Source organism: Portunus trituberculatus, chromosome 32, assembly GCF_017591435.1.
Source record: "Portunus trituberculatus isolate SZX2019 chromosome 32, ASM1759143v1, whole genome shotgun sequence".
NCBI classification, from domain to species: Eukaryota; Metazoa; Arthropoda; class Malacostraca; order Decapoda; family Portunidae; genus Portunus; species Portunus trituberculatus.
The window spans coordinates 11,073,640-11,096,709 of record NC_059286.1 but is presented as its reverse complement, the minus strand read 5'-3'; the positions used below and the strand labels follow the sequence as shown (position 1 = coordinate 11,096,709).

At 39.1% G+C, this 23,070-nt stretch overlaps 1 protein-coding gene across 2 annotated transcripts in view; it reads right to left on the bottom strand.

The window, feature by feature from the left end:
- LOC123511916 (protein amalgam-like) overlaps nucleotides 1-23,070 on the bottom strand; it is a 364,685-nt gene that overhangs the window by 76,836 nt on the left and 264,779 nt on the right. For both annotated transcript variants that reach the window (XM_045267995.1, XM_045267996.1), the window contains exon 3: nucleotides 9,225-9,322. In XM_045267995.1, the coding sequence (XP_045123930.1) occupies nucleotides 9,225-9,322 (98 nt within the window). The remainder of the gene's footprint in view (nucleotides 1-9,224; nucleotides 9,323-23,070) is intronic.

Here is a 23,070-nt window from a genome sequence, read left to right as displayed (position 1 = left end):
ATGCACTTCCTTCACCTTTTCTTCTTCTTTTGCCTTTACGATGATAAGGATTTGAGAGGAACCTTCTTTAGTGATTGATATAAAACATAGCTACCTAAATTTTAACTTCTAATAGCTCGGGTCTCTGTTACAGTTAAAAAGTTATCAGGTGTAAAGGTGTAAGGTAAATAAAGTTTAGACATAATTATAAGTTGTAGTTAATAAATCTACAGAGTTGTTAATTGTATATTGTAGTTTAGTTAGGAATTGTTAAAGCTTTATTCTATGTTAGAGCTAATATTCTGTTCAGTTAATGGTAGTATTAAGTTTACGGGGAAAAACTTAAAACAGTATATATATATAATGCACCATGGATATTCAATTTGCTTTTGTTGCTTTTACGTAATTAATTCTGTCATAGTGTATAATTCCATAAGCGACGAGGGGAGAGAGGCAAAAGGCAGCGTTTTCCAGTGATTATAACGAAACCTTTGTGTTGTGCACGTCGCAAAGAGCCTCATTTGCCGTTATGTTCCCAATCACATCATTCACACATATTTTGTCAGCACACACACACACACACACACACACACACACACACACACACACACACACACACACACACACACACACACACACACACACACTATAAACTCAAACGAACTCTTCCCATAAAAGAAAAAAAAAGGAAGTAAAAGAAAAGCCACGCAATTTTCTCACTCTACCACGAAGCATTATACATGACATTTCCACGTTCACAAATTGTCACAGCGTATTCTCAGCATATATATCTCACTATTAGGGTGCAACGCGGCTCCCATCACCCTCATTATTCCGGGCATGTGAAGCTTTTTGACCAATTAGGCCAGAAAGTGTTGAGGGAATACGGCCCTTGCTCTACAGCCGGCTTTAGCGGTGACCGGGTACAGAAAGAACAGTAATACACGGTGGTGATGGGAATTATTCGTGATAAAAGGGAAATAATTGTGTTTTAAGTATTCAGTTGTTTTGGAAAGGTATGGTTGGTGGTGGTACTGGTGGTGGTGGTGGTGGTGGTATTATTTTTATAATTATCATTATTATTATTATTATTATTATTATTATTATTATTATTATTATTATTATTATTATTATTATTATTATTATTAAAATATAAGTATTGTATTATTATTAGTAGTAATCTTTGTAGTAGTAGTAGTAGCAGTAGTAGTAGTAGTAGTAGTAGTAGTAGTAGTAGTAGTAGTAGTAGTAGTAGTAGTAGTAGTAGTAGTAGTAGTAGTGTTGTTGTTGTTGTTGTTGTTGTTGTTGTTGTTGTTGTTGTTGTTGTTGTTGTAGTTGTATTTGCATTGAAAGTGGAAGTATAGTTTATATTATAGCTTTAAAACACGGAAAATAACATGTTCTCTAGTTCTCTATTTCTGTGTGTCCAGGAAAACCATTTTCTTTATTGGCAAGTGCTAGGAAAGGACAGTCATGTTTGCCAAAGCTTCTAGACTGGTTGTTGCTACTTCTGTGAATGCTATTTTAGGATATCAAGGCTTCCCAGTCACACAATTAAGTATTTAGATGCTGGAAAGTACTCGTGGCTTTAGGTAATGATTTATTATCCTCTTAAATAACAAGATATACCAATTCCTTTCCTCTTATATTATTTCTAGGAGCGACATTTTAGCCGATCTTTTTTTATATGCATTTTTTTTCTTCAATCTTCCCGATACGTAAGAAAAAATTATTACAGTTTGAATAATTACTATGGTGACGTGGAGAGAATATAGCATATTGATAATTCCTAAGAGATTAATAGTAACTTACTACCCTGACGACGACACGTACAAGAAATCTATTTCACTGACATGAATAGTTGCGTATGAATTTAAGAATCAGTGAGAAGAAATCCAAACTTCTATCCTACAGTATTGATGGAGGTATTTCAATTAATGAGCAGTCCAATAGGTTACGGAGACAAAGGGAGAGGAGGGACGGGGAGCTGTTGGAAAAGGAATGAGCCACAGATTAAATCATTTGAAAAACTCAGTGACAAATTAATCGGTGCATTACAAAGCAGGCAAGAGATGGAGAGGAGAGGAAGTAGATAAGAAATAAAGTAAGAGATGGAGAGGAGAAGAAGTAGATAAGAAATAAAACAAGAGATGGAGAGGAGAGGAAGTAGATAAATAAATAGAGAAGTTGTAAAGGGAATACATTGAATACTAGTCAAACAGAATATTGACGTCCTCAGTTACATGACAGTAAGTATTATGCATACAAACTAGAGAGGTAATGAAAATAAATAGACAGCTCCCAATGAAAACAGTGCACTAGATAAGAGCAAAGAAGAAAGTTGTGAAGGCTATAAGACATTGGATACAAGTTGAGTTAAACATTGAAATCATCAGTGACAGGGCAATTGTTACCGTGTGTGCAAACCAGGTAGGTAATAGGAATGTGTAGACTCCCACTGTAAAGCAAGTTATGTAAAAAAAAAAGGGACGTTGTGAAAGAAATAAGTTACTGGATACAACATAGCTAAAACAAGCTAATAGGTTCTGTGTCATTCGAACCAGACAAACATGAAGATAAATAAACAGTCCAAATGGAGAAGAGTTTAAATACGAAAAAAAGAGTGTATGTTGTGAATTGTTAAAATAGAGTTTAACAATTCAAACCCTAAGTAGCAAGTCAATAGGTACTGGCATGGACAATCCCCGATAGCACAGAGTATACGTAGACAAGAGTAAACCATTAATAAAAACCTAAATGCGTGAGTCTCTCCCATTACATCAGGTACCCATTGACAGGTTAATTGGTACTTTGCATCCAAACACAGGTGATTTAGGCGCACGTGAAGCTATTATAGATAGCACACCTGATGCTGCCTGAAGCTACCTTGTTAGAGGGACTGCAAAAAAAGAACGCGCGGTGAGTTTTATCTTAGCGGACCATTACGGCAGGTGACGTTTGCTTTCTGGGTAAATTGGAATGGAATACACCCCACCTGGTGAGCTGTTATGTGTGGCTATTGACTCCTCCCTCTTTGTGTTGAAGTAGCGGGGGGGGGATGACAAGGTTCTGGTAATGGGTAGAGATAGGTAGATAGAAAGGGAGATTTGTTGGTAGGTAGGTAAATAGAGAGATAAATTACGAACTGATTGACTGATTAATTAAGTGACTGATTGATTGAGTGAGTGAGTGATTGACTGACTGATTGACTGACTGACTGACTGACTGAGTGATTGACTAAATGACTGACTGACTGACTGACGGATTGACGAACTCCCTGACTGAGTCACTGATTGACTGATTAACTGAACAGACTGACTGACTGACTGACTGACTGAGTGATTGACTGAGTGACTGACTGACTGACGTATTGACAGACTCACTGACTGACTGACTGACGGATTGAAGAATTGACTGAGAGACTGACTGACTGACTAAGTAACATAAGTAAATGGATAATTTTTATCCTCAAGTTTCTTTCCTCTGTTTCATTTTATTTTCCTCTTTTTTTCATTTTCCATCATCCACTGTTTCGTGTCCACCACCACCACCACCACCACCACCACCACCACCACCACCAAGCCTTCTCTCTCTCCCTCCACAATGGTCACCTCCACAGTTATCAGCTCACTTCACCTCCCCTGTATTTCACCAATTCCACCAAACCTGTCACACCTCAGTTCCCATTTGTAGTCCACAGCCAACACCACCACCATCTGTCCCAGTCTCACCACTACTGACATCACCACATCATCACCATCAAACTGAGCTGTCAATCTCCTCACTGCAACTTCATCACCACTTCACCATCACTTTTTCACCACCACTACTGACATCACCACATCATCACCATCAAACTGAGCTGTCAATCTCCTCACTGCAACTTCATCACCACTTCACCATCACTTTTTCATCACCACTACTGACATCACCATAATCACCATCAAAATAATCTGTCACCCTCCTTACTGTAACTTCATCACCACTTCATCACTTTCACCACATGAAAACCCTGTTACCAAACGTTCACCACTAGCTTACCACTAATATATACTAGCCACACAGCTGTCACCATCTTTACAACACCACACTATAGATTAATCACTATTTTCACTGTCATTTCCAACACATCAAAATTGTCACCATTCTTTAAACACCACAACGCATCGTCATCACCACTCTCATTACACAAAACGACTTCTACATCACCACACTGTCACAACCACCTTATCAACAAAATTTTCACCATCCACACGGCGGTCTACACTTCTCCCAACACCACATAACTTATCACCATCATCACTATTACTAAACAGTCACCACATTCACCACACTCACCACACTCACCACCGAGTCTCATACAGTCCTATAATTGAAAGCCTGATGTTGTGGTCACTCTCCTTTTGATCTTGTCACTGTGCAGATGGGGCTCTCACTCTCTCTCACTCTCACTTTCTCTTTTCTCTCTTACTCTCACGTCTGTTTTAAGTTTCACCATTTCTTCGCTTCGTTAGCTTCTAAAATTAATGGTTGTATTTTTGTCTTTTTTTTTCTCTATTTCTTTGTCTCTCCTCTATATTTCTGGTTTTCAGTTTTCTTCTTCCTCTCCCTCTTCATTTTTTGTTTAAATTTTTTCATATTTCTTTATTTTGTTAGCTTTAGAAATCATCCATTTTATTTCTTTTTTCTTTTTTTTCTCTCTCGTTTCCTTTCTCATGTATCTCTGTTATAAAGTCTTTCTCTCTGTCTCGGTCTTTGTCTGTCTGTCTGTCTGTCTCTCTCTATCTCTCTGTCTCTCTGTCTCTCTCTCTCTCTCTCTCTCTCTCTCTCTCTCTCTCTCTCTCTCTCTCTCTCTATCTATCTATCTATCTATCTATCTTTCTTATTCCTTTTTACTGTAATTTTGTCTTCCCTTCTTCTTCTCTTTATCTTATTCTTCCTTTCTTTAACTTTCACCCTTCCTTCTCACTTCTTGACTGTTTTCTCTTATTCCTCCTTCTAAGTTAATTTCTTTCTCAGTTTTTGTCTACTCTATCTCTCTAACTCTCCATTCTATCTAATTTCATCCTCTCCTCCTTTTTTTTTGTTTTTTTCTCATTCTTCCTTCATTTTACCTAGACCTTTTCTCTTATTCTCTCATCCTCCCTTTCCTTGACCTTCACTCTCTCTCTCTCTCTCTCTCTCTCTCTCTTTTCATCCTGCTCTCTCTTTTTTTTCTTGGTTTTTCTCATTCTGCCTTCATTTGGCTACTCTGTATCTCTCCTTCTCTCATTCTCCCTTTTCTTTGACTTTTCCTCTCTTCTCCCTCCTTCTCTCTCTCTTTCTCACTCTCCTCACCCTTTTTTCTCCTCTCTTCTTCCCTTTCTTTCTCCTTCTCTTCCTTCCTCTCTACTTCACTCTCCTCCTCCTTCTCTTCCTACCTCTCTTCCCCCTTTCTTTCTCACTCTCTTTCTCTCTTTCCTCTCCCTCTCTTCTTCTTTCTCTTCCTCCCTCTCTTCCTTCTTCTCTTCCTTCCTCTCCTCTCCCTCTCTTTCTCACTCTCTTTCTCCTCTTTTCCTCCCTGTCTTCCTCCTTCTCTTCCTTCCTCTCTCACTCTCTTTCTCCCTTTCCTCTCCTCTTTTCTTATCTCTCTTCCTCCTCTCTTCTCTCCCTCTCTTCCTCCCTCTCTTCCTTCCTCTCTTTCTCTCTCTCTTCCTCCTCTTTTCCTCCCTCTCTTCCTCCTTCTCTTCCTTCGTTTCTCACTCTCCTCCTCCTTCTCTTCCTCCCTCTCTTCCTCCCTCTCTTCCTCTCTCTCCCTTGTGGAATATCAGTGTGTTGGCATGGTAGTGTATCCAAAATGTACTAACTCTCTCTTCTCCTCTCCCTCTCACTCTCCCTCTCACTCTCTCTTGTTCTCTTGGTTGGCCTCTCTTTTTTTCTTCTTTCTCTCGCTTTCTCTAGTTGCATGTCCATTTTTTCTTTTATGTCCTTGACTTGCTGTGTCTCTCTTTCTCTTTCTCTCAACCTCACTGACTCTCCCCCCCCCTCTCTCTCTTTCTCTCTTGTTCAGTGTCCATTGTCTTTCTTTTATTCTATTCATTTGTCTTTCTTAATTTATTTTCTCTTCTTGGTTGTGTTATTTTCTTTATTCTTCTTTGTGTGTGTCAATTTCATGTTTTTTTTGTAATATTTGGTTGTCTGTCTGTCTGTCTGTCTGGATGGATGGATGGATGGATGGTTGTCTCTCTGCCCGTCTCTCTGTCTGTGTAGGTGGAAGGAAGCATGGATGGATGGATGCATAGAGTGGTTGAATGGTGGATGTATGTCTGTTTGTCTATTGTCTGGCTGTATTTCTGGTGATCTGATTGTGTCTGGTTGACCTAGTTTCTCTCTCTCTCTCTCTCTCTCTCTCTCTCTCTCTCTCTCTCTCTCTCTCTCTCTCTCTCGCTCTCGCTGCGGAAATGTGTGGATGAATCGCGCAAAACTGTCTCTTTTGTGTGGTGTGTTTATGCAAGGTGCGCTGTGTGTTACTTATGCTTAATTATCCCTGATTATGCCCAGCGTGTGTATTGCATGCCTGCCTTTGTTTAACACTGAATACGCACAAGGGGAAATAATAGAGACAAGGAAAGAAGAAGCGACGAAGCGGAAAATTGCTTTATACTTATTGGAAGTGAATGCAGACAACAATGAGGGAGATGTTTACACTGTGACTAAGACTGATTAATGAAAGGTGAGATAAAAGAAGCAAGGAAAGAAGAGGTAAAGGTGACAATGAAAGGGTAAATCCATTCATCTGTATGGCTGGAAATGAGAAAATTAACGTATTGACCTGAAAAATATTTGGATTTGTGATGTGTAGAAGAAAATAATTAAAGGGAAAAGGAAAGGGATGAGGAAAGGAGTGATAAAAGACGCAAACTAACTTAAAACTTCCTGGAGATTTATGTTGAAAAATATGAGGAGGAAAATAACGTGGTGAAAATTAGGATTTGTGATACGCAGAAATGATATGAAAGAACTAACAAAGACACATCGCTTGAATTTTGCTTCAGTCCGTATAAAAGAGTGAGGGAAAGATACGAGCGTTGTGAGGAGAGATGGAAAAATATTTGTGGTACGTCGAAAGGAAAAGAGAGAAACGTAGAACTAGTGGAGACACATGAGGTTCTCTTTTAACCCCTTCAGTACCATGTCGCTTTTTACTATTCATCTGGTGACTATTTGGTGATTTTATACAGCTTCAGAAACTTATGTGCGGGATTAGAATAGTGAAGACTGTGGCCATTAATCTTTTAAACTCCATAGACCCTTTCTAATGTAAAAAAATGTCTAATCATACCCAAAACTCAAGTTAGAAGTGCGTTCCAGTACTGAAGAGGTTAATTTACCAGACATTTTACATCACAAAAAAAAAAAAAAAAAAAGAAAGTGTATGACACAAGTTAAAATATGTAAAATGCAAATAAAGGAAGAAAAGAAGGATGAACAAATACAGATAAATTGGAGATTCAATTCAACTTTACAGGAATAAAAATAGGTATCTTAAGAAAAATTAGAATAAATGAATACGTGAACGAAAAAGGAAAGACGAGCAAACTGTGAAAGATGAAGTAGCTAATAGATTGTAGAAATACTAACGACGGCTTGAGAAAAAAAGAACATACTAAAAGAAATAAGGAATAAATGTAATAGAATTTTATGTAAGAAAGAAAATAGGAAGAAACTAGATTTTAGTACAATAAAGAGCTACAAAACATGGTCAAATTGATGAATGTGAGGGATTGAAATGAAAACAGTAACAGAAACAAGAAACAAAAATTATATGGAAATTAAATTAGACCGAAGGTAAATTAAAGCAAAATTAAAAACTGCAAAAAAAAGTCAAATGATCAAATATCCTTAACTGTATAACATGAAAAAAAAAGGAACGAACCCCCAAAAAAAAAAAAAAAAAACGAATACTAAATTGAATAAAATTTTAGATAAGAAACAAACCAGGATGAAAGTAAAGAATGACCCAGTTAAAAGCTACAAAAATGTCTTTCTGTCAGGTCAAATTGTTAAGCTATGGCAGAGTAAAGAAAGAAGGGATAAATATTAATTCAGAGACCGAAAACATTGAGAGCGTGTTTGCCCACTAAATGCTGTTACAATAAGGAAGAAGTAGAGGGCTGTAAAAATATAACAACGGCCACTTTCGCCTGTATAACTGGTGTCTAATAAAGGTTTTAAGGGTGAGTGTTGTACCGGCCCAAGGGAAAGGGAGGGAATGGAAGAGAGGGGAGAAGGGAGAGGAAATAATGAAGGGAAATAGGAAAATATGGAGGAGAGAAGGAGCATGGGAGAGAAGAAGGAGAGAACTTTGAATAGGAAAAAAAGGAAATAAGGGAGGGAAAGACGGGGAAGAAGGAATGAGATTAAGGGAAGAATATTTAGAAGTAAAGGTGCAAGTCTTAGAGAAAGAAAATGGGACGAAGGAAAGAAGAGGGGAGAGGAGAGGTGAAAGGAAGGAATGGACAAGAAATGGGAAATAGGAAGGTAAAGAAAATAAAAGTAGTTGAGAGAATGGGAAGGAGGAATAAAAGGAGGGAGGAGGTGGAAATGGTAATAGTAGAAAGGAGGAATAAGAGAAGGAGAAAGAAAACGAAGGAATAAGAGAAAGAGAAGAATAAAGGAGGAATAAGAGTAGGAGAAAGACAAAGGAGGAAAACAAGAGAAAGACTTTGAACAGAAATGGAGATAGCTAGCCTAGAGAAATGGAGATAGAGGAGAAGGAGAAGGAAAAGGAGAAGGAGGAGGAGGAGAGATAAAAGGAAGGATAAGAGGATGCCCAAGATTAACCCTTAGGAAGAAGAAACAACAGGAGATCCTTTAGCCATTACAAGGAGGAGGAGGAGAAGGAGAAGGAAGATGAAGAAGAAGAAGAGGCCGAAGGAGAAGAGGAAAAGAAGGAGATAGAAGAGTAGTAGTGAGAGTAAGAGAGATTGAATGGGGAAGCAGATAAGAAAAGTGGGACAAGAAAGAGGAGGAAGAAGAAGAAGAAGAAGAAAGGAAGGAAGGATGAGAGAGAGAAAGAAAACGAAAAAATGACAAAAAAAAGAAGACATGGAAAAGAAAACGAGGAACCTAGAAAAATAGGGAACAAACGGAAAAGAAAAGGAAGAAATGATGGAAGAGATGATGTAAAAGGAGGAGGAAAAAAAGGAGGAGGAGGAGGAGGAGGAGGAGGAGGAGGAGGAGGAGGAGGAGGAGGAGGCTCTTACCTTGAAGTCTCCCAAGTTCTCAACAACACAGGTGAGTTTGGCTATTCGTCCCACATGCGCCGTCACGTTCTGTACTGGCGCTTCAAAGTAGGGCGAGTCTGGGGAGAGAAAAAATACCACATCACCACCACCACCACCACCTCCACCACCACCACCACCACCACCACCACCACCACCACCACCACCACGGACAACAAAACTACTAATATGACCTGATTCTGGAACTGCCACTATTGTTTAAGGTACTCTATGGAAAAATCAGGCTGAAATTACATGCTACACCACCACAGCACCACTTCTTAATGTAGTTACCACCACCATCACCACCACCACCACCATCACCACCACTAACAACAATAAGAACAGTTAGTGGTAATATTAATCAACTGGTGTCAAAATCTCGTGTTTTTTTATTGTAATTATTTTGCAAGTGTGTTTATGTGTTGGGTTAGTATTGAGAGAGAGAGAGAGAGAGAGAGAGAGAGAGAGAGAGAGAGAGAGAGAGAGAGAGAGAGAGAGAGAGAGAGAGAGAGAGAGAGAGAGAGAGAGAGAGAGAGAGAGAGAGAGAGAGAGAGAGAGAGAGAGAGAGAGAGAGAGAGATTTTGAGCTTATAATCAAGCGGATAAAAGGTTTGAAAATCACACCAGATGTTGATTTCAGTTATGTATTAACTTCCATAAAACATATTGCACATAGTACATTTTATAGTTTTAGCTCTGACAAAGTATTTTCTCCTATATTATCTAAATGTGATTTTAACTTGTTAGAAAAGCTAGGATATAACAAGGACCTGTAGGGTCTGTAGACTTGACAAAGGGAGAGGGGTTGTTCTCTTAAACAAGACTGATTATGTTTCTAAAATGTGCGATATCCTTCAGGATGATACTAAGTTCTCTAAACTTGTTTTCAATGACATATATAAACTCAAAACTAAAGTTGTGATTTTTATTTGCAGATTTGCTTGCGAGAGACGTGAAGGGGAGTTAGGTGAGTGTTATGGTGTGTGTGTGTGTGTGTGTGTGTGTGTGTGTGTGTGTGTGTGTGTGTGTGTGTGTGTGTGTGTGTGTGTGTGTGTGTGTGTGTGTGTGTGTGTGTGTGTGTGTGTGTGTGTGTGTGTGTGTGTGTGTGTGTGTGTGTGTGTGTGTGTGTGTGTGTGTGTGTGTGTGTGTGTGTGTGTATCAGTTCAACACCACTGTAATTTACCACCAATGTTACAACCAAATACTCTCTCTCTCTCTCTCTCTCTCTCTCTCTCTCTCTCTCTCTCTCTCTCTCTCTCTCTCTCTCTCTCTCTCTCTCTCTCTCTCTCTCTCTCTCTCTCTCTCTCTCTCTCTCTCTCTCTCTCTCTCTCTCTCTCTCTCTCTCTCTCTCTCTCTCTCCTCCCCCTCCTTTTCTCTAATAACAAGCAACCTCACCGCACCTCTTTTTTCCTACCATGCTCGAATAACTAAACTCACATAAGCCACTCACACACATATGTAAAGGCACACTGAACTTTGAGGTCTAATTTAAATGCTGATGAGCTTATTCGTATACATTTTACTTCCCACAGTTTATTGTATGGCGGGTTGTGGCTGCTCTGACATTAAGCTTAATTCTGGAGATGGGTAGAAGATAGAGAGAGAGAGGAAGTGAAGAGCAGGGAGTGAAATAAAGGTATAGTGTAAAGGGAAAGGGAGGGAAAAAGAGAAGGTAATATAGAGAAACGAGTATAAGAGGAAGGGTAACTAAAATAAAGACACTGTTTATGATATAGATAGGAGGGAGGATGAGAAAAGAAGGAAATAGATGTTTAAGTGAAGTTTGGAGAATAGTTCATATAAAGATAGGAGAGAGAGAGAGAGAGGAAGGAAATGAGAGAAGTAACAGAGGAAAGGTTGATAAAATAAAGACAGTATTGATAATATAGATAAGAGAAAAGATGAGCAAAGAGAGAAATGGATGTTTAAGTGAAGGTAGGAGAATAGTTGATAAATGATATAAGGAAGACAATAAAAGAGAGGATACAGAAATGGAAGAGGGGGGGACATAGGAAATTAGAGAAGATTGCATTTATATTTACAGAAGTTTGTAAAGGAGATAGAAGGGGAAGAAGAAAGTGAAAGAAGAGAAATGAGAACTTAACTAGAAGATGACTGAGAGAAAAATAAAAATACTTGAAAAAAGAAATGAGAGAAAAGGAAAAAGAAGAGACAAAAAGAAGAAAATGATATAACTAAGCAAAATTTCATTCATAAGGGAGAGAAGCAAATAACGAGAAGAAAAATTGGGGGATGGAAAAGAGATGATGACAAAAAAAGTGAGTAAGTGGAGGAATATTTTCATTTATAAGAAATAAAAACTTGTGAGCGAAAGAGAGGAAAGGAAAAATGAGGATGAAGAAAGATGCTAGTGGAGATTAAAAGGAAAGAGAGAAATTTAAAAGTCATGAGGATGTAAATGATAGAGAAGACTTCATTCATGAGATAGACATTTTGTTAGGAATAAAAGGAATAGGGAAGAGGAAGAGGAGGGAAGAGGAAGATATGGGACGTAGAAAAGTTTATCTGAGTGTGTTAGGAAGCATTTGAGTGAAGAAACACACACACACACACACACACACACACACACACACACACACACACACACACACACACACACACATACACAGGAGAAATAATGTTGTTTCGCTAAAAGAGAAGATCTGTATCTTGGAAGAGGAGAAGAGGAGGAGGAGAGAGGAAGAAGAAAGAAGAAGAGGAGGAGGAGGAGGAGGAGGAGGAGGAGGAGGCGGAGGAGGAGAAGCCGCTTAAGGAAGAGAAGGATGAAGATAATAGGAGTACGTTAGAGTGGTGGGGAAAGGAGGAGGAGGAGGAGGAGGAGGAGGAGGAGGAGGAGGAGGAGGAGGAGGAGGAGGAGGAGGAGGAAGAGAAGGAGAAGAATGATGATGATGATGATGATGAGAAGGAGGAAGAGGAAGAAGAGTTTGTGGAGGAAAAGAACAAAGAGGAAAAAAAACAGAAGAAAAAAAAACTAGAGAAAATAAACTTGTTGAGCTAAAAAACCCGGTAATGTCGAAACTGTGAACCCAGAAAATTAGATCCAAATGTTTTGTTTTGGGACGAAAAAAATAAAGAAATGATGCTTTGAAAAATAGGACGAAAGGATGAGACCAGAGAGAGAGAGAGAGAGAGAGTAAAAAGGAAAACATCCAACCTGAAGAGAGGTAATAAAGGAAGAAGAGTAGCAGTATGAGAGAAGAAAGAGGAGGAGGAGGAGGAGGTGGAGGAAAGCCGATTTCGAGGAGGAAATGGAAGAGTAGTAATAGTGAAAGCAGAGAAAGTGGACGAGGAAGATGATAAGGAACAGTGAAGACATGGAGGAGGAGAAGGAGGAGGAGGAGGAGGAGGAGGAGGAGGAGGAGGAGGAGGAGGAGGAGGAGGAGGGAGGAGGAGGAGGAGAGAGAGAGAGAGAGAGAGAGAGAGAGAGAGAGAGAGAGAGAGAGAGAGAAACAGGGATGAAAAGGCTTTGGAGTATTTGTAGCGAAGCAGACAATGAGGGAGACGATAAGGAGGAGGAGGAGGAGGAGGAGGAGGAGGAGGAGGAGGAGGAGGAGGAGGAGGAGGAGGAGGAGGAGGAGGAGGAGGAGGAGGAGGAGGAGGAGAAAGAAGGATGAAAACGACTAGGACTAAAAGAACAGTGCAGAGAGAGAGAGAGAGAGAGAGAGAGAGAGAGAGAGAGAGAGAGAGAGAGAGAGAGAGAGGGGGGGGGCAAGTGATTCAGGTACAACTGCATTATTACGTGCAGAGAATGGGCAGAAGTCTCGTGCACGTAACCACTTTCCAGCACACTTCTCTAGCAATTCGTGTTGGGAATAACCTAACCTAACCGAGCTAACCCAATCTTCCCTCCTGTGTGGAGCGACAGTGAGGTGCAGCTGCTGGCAAGGTGTGGTCTATGGTTATCTTAATCCTCTTCAGTACTAGGACACATTTTTACCTTGAGATGTGTGTACGATTGGACCATTTTGTTGACCTTAGGAAGGGTCTATTAATGTCAGAAGGTTAATGACCACTGTGTTCACTGTTTTAATCCCTTCACTACTGAGACACATTTTTACCTTGAGATTTGTGTAAGAGTGGACCATTGACATTAAGAAGGGTCTATTGAGGTCAGAAGATTAATGGCCAGTGTTTTTTCTGTTTTAATCCCTTTAATACTGAGACATATTTTTACCATGAAATGTGTGTACGATTGGACCATTTTGTTGACATTAAGAAAGGTCTATTAAGGTCAGAAGATTTTTGGCCACACTTTTTACTGTTTTAATTTCTTCACTATTGAGACACGTTTTTTTACCTTGAGATTTGTGTACGATTAGACCATCTTTTTTGGAATTTGGAAGGGTCTATTGATGTCAGAAGATTAATGGCCACAGTCTTCACTATTCTAATCTTCCATATGAGTTTCTGAAGCTGTATAAAATCACCAAATAGTAAGCAAAATGAATATGGAAATGCGTCATGGTACTGAAGGGGTTTAGGAGGGCGTGGTTAAAAATGCTTGTGTGTTAATATGAAGGACATGTTTGATTTTACTTACCTGTGTGAGAAAACTGTTGCATTACCATCATTATTAGTCTGAATTTATCATTACTCCAATTAGAAATACTATAGATACAAGGATTAGCGGGTAGATATATGTATGTTTTAATGTATACAAAAAGACAAAATATAAAAGCAAATATCAAAACTCTATACCACGATATTCTTCTTGATTCATTGTGATCTATACCACTATGTTTTTTTTTTATTTTTCCTATTATGAACTATTATAAGATAACACTTCGTACATATCACACTTTGTCAAAAATCGTAACCTTTAAAGAATCCAAATATTTCATCCTTTATTGCATTTATGAATAATTATTTTATGTATCGTGAAACATAAAACCTCTTAGTGTGTATGGAAGCAAATCGAATACACCACAACTTAACTTTCCTTACCTTGCCTTACCTTGCCTTGCCTTACCTTGCCTTACCTTATCGACGTGCCACATATACCTGTTCTTGGGCAACCATGCAGCGCCACCTGTCTCTAATATATTACAGTTTAAATTCTATGTATATTGTCTAATGTATACTTTAAACGTTGCCTAATATAATCTTTAAGGAAGCTTCATATTATACCCTGCAGCTCATTTCTAAATTATTCCGTTATACTTCTTACCTCCTTCAGTACCATTACGCCTTTCCGGATTAATTTTTCTTACTCTCTGGTGATTCCATACAGCTTCAGAAACTTATGTAGGGGATTAGAATAGTGAAGATTCTGGCTATTAATCTTCTGACCTCCATAGACTCTTCCTAATGTTAATAAAATGGTCTAATCGTACACAAAACTCAAGGTAAAAAATGTGTCTCTCTACTGAAAGGGTTAAACGAAATAGCACATCTATAAACATCCAGCCAAGCAAATTTCACATACTACACTTTACGTTCAATATCTATAGCATTCTGTATCGAAACCCAGCACCAAAATTATTCTTGCGTCGCCTTGTAAATCTAATCCTCTGCCGTCTTGTCTGTGCAATAATAATGGTCAGGATTGGAAGCGAATACCCAATATTGTTTGTTTGTGTTGGGGATTGTGGCGAGCCTTACCTTTGTGCAGCCTTGCTCAGGTATTTAATTAACCTCAATGATGCCGCCAGGTTGCGTGAGTCAAGTCGACCAGTAAGGAAAATGGTTTAATTAAGGTTATTTGTGTGTGCTTGCGTGCGAGCTTGCGTGTGTGTGTGTGTGTGTGTGTGTGTGTGTGTGTGTGTGTGTGTGTGTGTGTGTGTGTGTGTGTGTGTGTGTGTGTGTGTGTGTGTGTGTGTGTATGTGTGTGGAGGGGGGATAAACTGTCTTTATATCTCTCTATTCACCAATCTATCTATCTGTCTATCTATCTATCTCTCTATGTGTATGTACCTATCTATCTATGTAAATAAACTACATATCTACTTCTCCCTGTATGTATGTATATATGTATGAAGTATACAGGTACCTATACATCTATTTTCCTATAAATAAACGAGATTATAGGCAATAACACATTTTCTGTAATTAATTTTCTTTTCTATGGCTTCTGTTTACTGGACAGCTTTTTTTAGACGTTCAGGAAGCCTTGTGTGTGTGTGTGTGTGTGTGTGTGTGTGTGTGTGTGTGTGTGTGTTAGAGCGCCTGTCTGTGTGTGTGTGAACAGACGAATGGCAGCAGAAAGTTTGGGTACCTCTCCCCTAAACTGGCCTGTATTTTTGAGCCATATGTAGTTGTCACTGCTTTGAGTCAGCGGCGCGACGGTGATCCTGTTTTCCTCGTGGATGGACCAGCACATGACTGAACTTCTGCTTGGGATTCTGAACTTTTGAGGCCCGGTCACTTCTGCTTTTTCATCTCCCCCTTTTTTTTATACTCGTGAATTTTTTGTATAGTTTTGATTTTTTTTTTCTGTTTCTGTTTTGTTTATGTTTTTATGTAGGATTTGGGAGGAAGGGGAGGCAAGCTGAGATTGATTGAATTCCCCTTTTTTGTGTCTCTGTCAGTAGTTTCCTTGTGAGTTAGAGTGAGTTGTTGAAAATCGTTGCAGTAGCAGTAGTAGGGGTGGTGGTAGTAGTAGCAGTAGTAGAACATAAGAACTATGAGTTGTTCTAATGTCTTTATTTTTTCAATTGGTTAGGATAGGTTTGGTTAGGTTAGTTTTTTTTTTATTGCTTTAGTTTCCTATTTTATTTTCTTGTTCGTATCAATGTTTTTATTTACGAATCACATCAAGTCTTTCTGGAACGCCTCTGTTTCATTTTGCGGAATTTATTTTACGTCAAGCTTTTGTTTATTTATTTATCTACTCATTTATATTAAGCTTTAAGTAATTGTTGGTCTTTGTTAAACCATAGGTACCAAATCTCTCTCTCTCTCTCTCTCTCTCTCTCTCTCTCTCTCTCTCTCTCTCTCTCTCTCTCTCTCTCTCTCTCTCTCTCTCTCTCTCTCTCTCTCTCTCTCTCTCTCTCTCTCTCTCTCTCTCTATATATATATATATATATATATATGTGTGTGTGTGTGTGTGTGTGTGTGTGTGTGTGTGTGTGTGTGTGTGTGTGTGTGTGTGTGTGTGTGTGTGTGTGTGTGTGTGTAGCCTGCCTGCCTGTGAACTGGCAAAAACATCCGAGTTTTTTTGTTTCAAGCTTTTAAAGAGAAGAGCAGGTTTTGGCAGTGTCTCTCTCTCCCTCAGTAGCACAAACTGTCCACTTCACTCACCATTACAACTGTTTCGCTTCACTGAGTTGCCCTTACAATTATTTTCTTTCCTTGATGTAGAGGTAAATTTGAGGGAAGAATCTGTATCTATTGTAACTATCACAGAAACGCGGGTCATTATTTCTCTCAGTATAACAGTGGCACTTAAGAACAACAGAATAAGAGAAATATTAACTCCTTCATTAGTTAGACGCATTTCTACCATGTGTTTTGAGTGTGATTAGACGATTTTATGCTCCTTCAGAATTGAGACGCATTTCTACCATGTGTTTTGAGTGTGATTAGACGATTTTATTTACACTAGGAATGTTCTATGGAGGTCAGACGATTAATGGCCAGAGCCTTCACTAATTCAATCCATTACATATATTTCTAAAAATGTATAAAATCGCCAAGTAGTAAGTAGAATGAAAATGAGAACGCGTCATGGTACTGAATGGGTTAATCGGTCTTATAATTTGCTTTTTTCCCTGATGTAGATAGGAGAAAGAGGGAAGAGTTTAGTATATCTATCCTATATACAATCATTTTCTCTCTCAGTAAGTAGACCGATCACTTCACCTCATTATGAAAGCAGAAGCACTCGAGAAAAAAAGCAGAAAAATATATGTCCAGTTTCCTTCATAATTCTATCGTGTCGCTGCTGTATATATGAATCACAGGGAATAATCTACACATGTCTTCATTTTTCACTCAGTACAACGTGAGTGTTACTTCAAAACAGCATAACAAGACGATATAGATGCTCGTATTGTGATGACCTCTCTTCTTGGCTGTAGCTACGAACCATATAAAAAAAATCATGTAGTATCTATCAATACACCTCAGTTTCTTTCCGTTTTCATATATTCCGTTCAGTGTTATCCGCCAATGCTGAGTCAGACATTGAATCTCATACCTATTGTCCTTAACTTTTCCTTCTCCTGTGTTCATTGTCTCTCCTTGCGATCAATGGTGGGAGAGTGAATGGGACTTGTGGAAATTACTAACTTAATGATGTTGATAGCAGCATTTTATACCCGGCTGGATGTGAATGAGGACATGTGCTATGGTAATTAAACACCTACGCTGCACCTGATTCACGTCTCTCACTCCCTATGTTGGATCTAAACAGGTGGAAGACTCTCCTGTCTTTCTCTGTACAGTTATCGTTGGAATGTTTTTTTTTATGGGATAATTAAACACTTGTACAAATAATAGTTGAGTGAAGCCTTCCACTGCTCCCTTCCTTTACAGGCAAACATAAAAAAAGGTGCTTCTTTGTGGAATTATCACTGGAGTTAACTTTTTTTTTTCTGTTGGAGATATTTACACAACTCCCTCAGTAACATGCCAACATAAGCAGGTGTATCACAGATAAACATGAAATAGAGATGTATCTTTGTCGTGTCATCACTTGAGTTCATCTTTTCCCTGCTTTAATAAGAGACTCGTAGCAAAAGGCGAGCACAATGGGAGAGGTGGTGTGGTGTTGTGGTAGTAAAGAATAACAAAGCAGGAAAAGTGTTTATGTGTTTGTCAGTTCCTCCATTGCTCGCCCATCCATTACAGGTAAACATAAGCACGTGTCTTGTTTTCATGCTACACTTTGAAACTTGTACGTATATTAGTTCCATTTAATCCTTTGCCACTATCCATTCTCTTACTCCAACCTCTTTTCTGTTACTCCTTCTTCCCTGTTACTCCTTGTTACTCTCCATGTTACTTCCTTTTACTCCATGTTACTTACTGTTACTCCTCCCTTCTCTGTCACTCTCCCTACTCATCAGGCAAGCAAAACCAGGTATCTTTTTAAAATTAACTCCTTCAATACTGAGACGCCATTTTACCATGATTCTTGGGTGTGATTAGACGATTTTATTTGCATTAGAAAGGGTCTATGAATGTCTTTACTATTTTAATCCCTACATAAGTTTCTCGAGCTGTATAAAATCGCCAAATAGTAACGAAAATGAATATGAAATCGCTGCATGATAATGAAAGGGTTAAGATCACTAGCACACACTTCTTTCCATGCTGTATTTGGACGCTTGTACCAATAACACCGCACTCACTGTCTTAACAAGCAAACATAAACACGTATCCTTGTTGAGTTAAGATCACGGTAATGAATCTTTTCCCCGTAGTATTTCGGTTCTTGCACACATAAGTCATGGCATTTCACCCTCTATCACTCCCCTTTCATAATAGGCAAACATAAACAGATATCCTTGCTGTCTTAACACTATTACAATACACTTTAACCCCTGGATTCTCTCTCTCCGTAGGTAAATATGAGGCGATTACATTACATTACTACTCTCTACCTCTCTCCTTCCCTTCCTATAAGTCAAAAGCGCTTCATCTCGTATCTCTCCCTTGGGAAAATAACAAGATTAGAATAACCCGCTTTACGTCTCTCTTTCTTCTACTTCTTGGCTCTCTAAACATGAAACATCCCCCACTCGCTACCAATAACTCGTGGAAAATTAACTCGATTATAAGAGAGGAACTGTACTTTTGCCACTTCTCTCCTGTATCCACTAATAAGAACACCGACACAGCCACCAGCACTTCGTTACTAGAACTGCCGAGAGGTGATGTAGTGTTCCCGGAGTGTGCAGTGTTGTGGGGAGCATTGATAGAGAAGGTAGTGAGTGTTTGATGGGCGTAAAATGAATTATTGAGTAAAAAAGTAAGGTTTGATTATGCTATTATGGTTTGCTGCGATCTACACTACACATGCTAGCAGAGAACGAGGGAGAGAGAGGGAGAGGGAGAAAGAAGACAAAAAAATAAGTATCCTTTTTGAAATGATATAAGCTCAAGCCTACATCTTTAAAGAGAGAGAGGGTGAGAGTAAGAGTGAGAGGGAGAAAGACGCTTACCCTTGAGAAATAGGCTGGTGTCTAGGGATATCTTGGCCCTCCTACGTAATCTTTGAGTCTTCCCACTATCTGTAAGGAAAATTCAGCCCTTGTATTCCACACCTTTATGTTTTCCTGTTCCCTTTTATTGACTTTTTTTTATCCTTAGATTTATATATTTTTTTTCCTTTTTTTTTTTTTGCTTTTTCTGTTTATGAATTGTTCCTTTTATTTTGTTGTTTTATATATTTTTGTTAGGTTATGTGTGTGTGTGTGTGTGTGTGTGTGTGTGTGTGTGTGTGTGTCGAAACCAAATTTATACGTTTGGATTTGTGTTTGTTTCTCTGGTTTGCGCGTCTGTCTGTGTGTTTGCCTACTTAAAACGTGGATGACACACACACACACACACACACACACACACACACACACACACACACACACACACACACACACACACAGTACTACTTGTTCCCTGTCCTCCCTTCTGTTAACAAGGTTTCTCGTTAGTATTGTGTCTGATGCCTTCCTTGCTGCCTTCCTCTCTTCCTTACTTTCTTATTCTCTTCCATTTCTTCTTTTTTTCTCTCCTTTTTCTTCCTTCTTGGCTCACTTACATCCTTGTTTTTCTTTTTTTTTTTTTTTTATCTTTCTCTCTTCTTCATTTCTTTTTCTTTTTCTTTTTCTATCTTTGTCTTTACATTCCTCTATTCATCTTTCATTCTCTTTTTTTCTTTTGTTTTTCCTTCACTTTCTTTTCCTTTTCTTCCATTATCTCTCTCTCTCTCTCTCTCTCTCTCTCTCTCTCTCTCTCTCTCTCTTCCTTCGTTCCTTCCTTCCTTCCTTCCTTCCTTCCTTCCTTCCTCCTTCTTCTCCTCCTCCTCCTCCTCCTCCTCCTCCTCCTCCTCCTCCTCCTCCTCCTCCTCCTCCTCCTCCTCCTCCTCTTCCGCTGTCTTCAAGTCTGAGGAGAAAAATAGGTACATAGTTTCAAGGTCTGAGAAACATTTCTAGGAGGAGGAGGAGGAGGAGGAGGAGGAGCAAGAGGAGGAGGAGGAAGAAGAAGAGGAAGAGAGGTACATGTGGCCTTAACTCTTCTCTCACCGCCTGGAAAAGGAGCGAAGGCGTGGTGGAGGGAAGATGAAGATGGAGGAAAGAAGGAGGGGATTGGTGCATAGAGGGAAGGGGAAACTGAGGCAGGAATGAGAGGGAATGTGGAAGATGGAGGGAGGAGGAGGGAAGGGAGGAAAGGAAGGAATGGAGATAAGTGAGAGGAAGGAGGGAGGGTAAATGTGATTGAGAGAAAGAGGAAGAGGAGGGGGAGAAATTCAAGGAGAGAGAGAGAGAGAGAGAGAGAGAGAGAGAGAGAGAGAGAGAGAGAGAGAGAGAGAGAGAGAGAGAGAGAGAGAGAGAGAGAGAGAGAGAGAAATGAAGTTACTAGAAATGGACGTAGGAAGAGAGAGAAGGAGAAAGAATAAAGTAAAGAACGAAAAGATAAACATGAAGAAGAAGAAAAGGAGAAGAAAATACAAAGTTACAGAAAGGAAAGAGAGAGAGAGAGAGAGAGAGAGAGAGAGAGAGAGAGAGAGAGAGAGAGAGAGAGAGAGAGAGAGAGAGTGTTGGTAGGGGGTGTCCTTGGAAACGCACAACGAAATGAGGAAAAGAGTAATTTTTCATTTTCACCTCATACTTACATTTTACATTGCTACATTTTTGCCTTATTTACATGCAGAAAACATGCGTTAAATTAGAACCTGCATCTGTTTTGCCTTAATTGAATCGCTATTTTGTTCGCTTGTCGTATTACAATTCTTATTTTCCACGTGTTTTTTCTGTATTTTTTTCTTGTGATTTTTTAGTTTCTATTTCATCATTTTATTTCCATGATTTTTTTTTTTTTTTTGTGGTGTGTGTTGTTGGGGATACTAATATTTGTGACTCTGGTTTGTGCATCTCAATTTTTGGAAAGTGTTATGATGGGTTTTGATGTACTGGGTGTATTAGTTTGGTGTATTCTACTGCTACTGTTTGTTTTACGTATATATGTGTGTGTTTGGGATGTTGAGTGGGTGTGACAAATATTGCTGCTTCACCATTGGTTTAAGCTTGAGAAATTCAGATTTAGGAGAGAAATGGGGAGAAACTGGTTATCTAGCAGACTGGTTGATGAATGGAGCGGAGTCTGTAATGATGTTAGTGCTGAGCCAATAAGGAGTTTTAAAAGAAGATTAGATAAATTTATGGTTGGAGATGATAGATGGAATTAAGTAGTTATTTTGTTCATTGAAGGACTGCCACGTGTAGGCCTGGCAGCTTTATGCACATTCCCTTTTCTTATGTTCTTATTTTCTTATTACTACTTCTGCTTCTATCGTTACTACTACTACTACTACTACTACTACTACTACTCTTACTACTACAACCACAACTACCTTTACCTCACAACCTCCCCCATCACCACTACCACCACCACCACCACCACTACTCAATCCTCTTACACTTCCCTTTTAATTTCAGACCACGAAAAATAAAGTAAATCTCAACGGCCAGAAAGAAAGAGACGTTGCAATTAGGAGACGTTTTCATTCTAATAGGAGTACACGTGTAGCAATATGTCCCTCTGAACAGTGAGCAGGTGTAGGAGAGCCGGGAAGTGGCGAGCTGCGAGGTAAATGTAATATGATGTGCCGCCCCAGTGTTGCCAGACAGGGGAACGCGATGCTCAGGGTAATGGTGGGTGTGAAATCGAGAGTGGCGTATGATTATAACGCTTGTCAGTGGGAAGCTATAAATGTGTGAAGGCGGTGTTTGGGTTCATGACGGTGATGGTGTTGGTTGTGGTGATTGTGGTGGTGGTGGTAATAAAAAACGATTAGTAAAAGAGACAAGAACAAGGACAGTGACAACAACAAAAGCAACATCATCAGTAGCAACGATAATGATCACAACAACAACAACAACAACAATAATAATGATGATAATAACAACACTACCTGGCGGAATAGTCTTAATGAAAGCACTAAACACTAGTAACTAACAACCATTTAAAGCGACAGCAACAACAATAACCGGAATGTTAACTTTTGGGACCCAACATTAAAGAGTTTACATTAATACATGCATTCATATGAGTCGCATTTACCTTGTATAAATAAATATTAATGAAAGAAATATTTTATACGTTCCATGAAAACACCGGAACTCGCAGCCAGACACACACTGACTAATGTCCCTGGCACTGGCGCTGACCTTAATAATTTGGAGTGACACGTGTAGCTTTTACTCTCGTGGCCTCTTGGTTTTGTTTGACGCGTGGACAGCCGCAGCAATTCTCAGTTTGTTTATCACTTTACGTTATTCACTCTAACTGTATTTATTCACAATACTTTCAGGGATCGGTAAACAAAAAGCTTTTAGTGTCGCTATCTCTTCGTTTTGTTTGACACGACGATCACAACATTCCTCAGTTTGTTTATTATTAGTTATTCGTTATAGGTTGCTCACTTTAATGGTAAATATGTATGGATATTGAGAGAGAGAGAGAGAGAGAGAGAGAGAGAGAGAGAGAGAGTAATGGAAAAAAAAGGAAAGGAAAGTAAGGAAAAACAAAAGAAAAAGATGGAAATAATTCAATATCCATACATATCTACTTTTCTTTTCTTTTTTCGTAAGAAGAAATCTGGCAAAAGACAAAAAAAAAAAAAAGTCAATAATGCTTACTGTCGG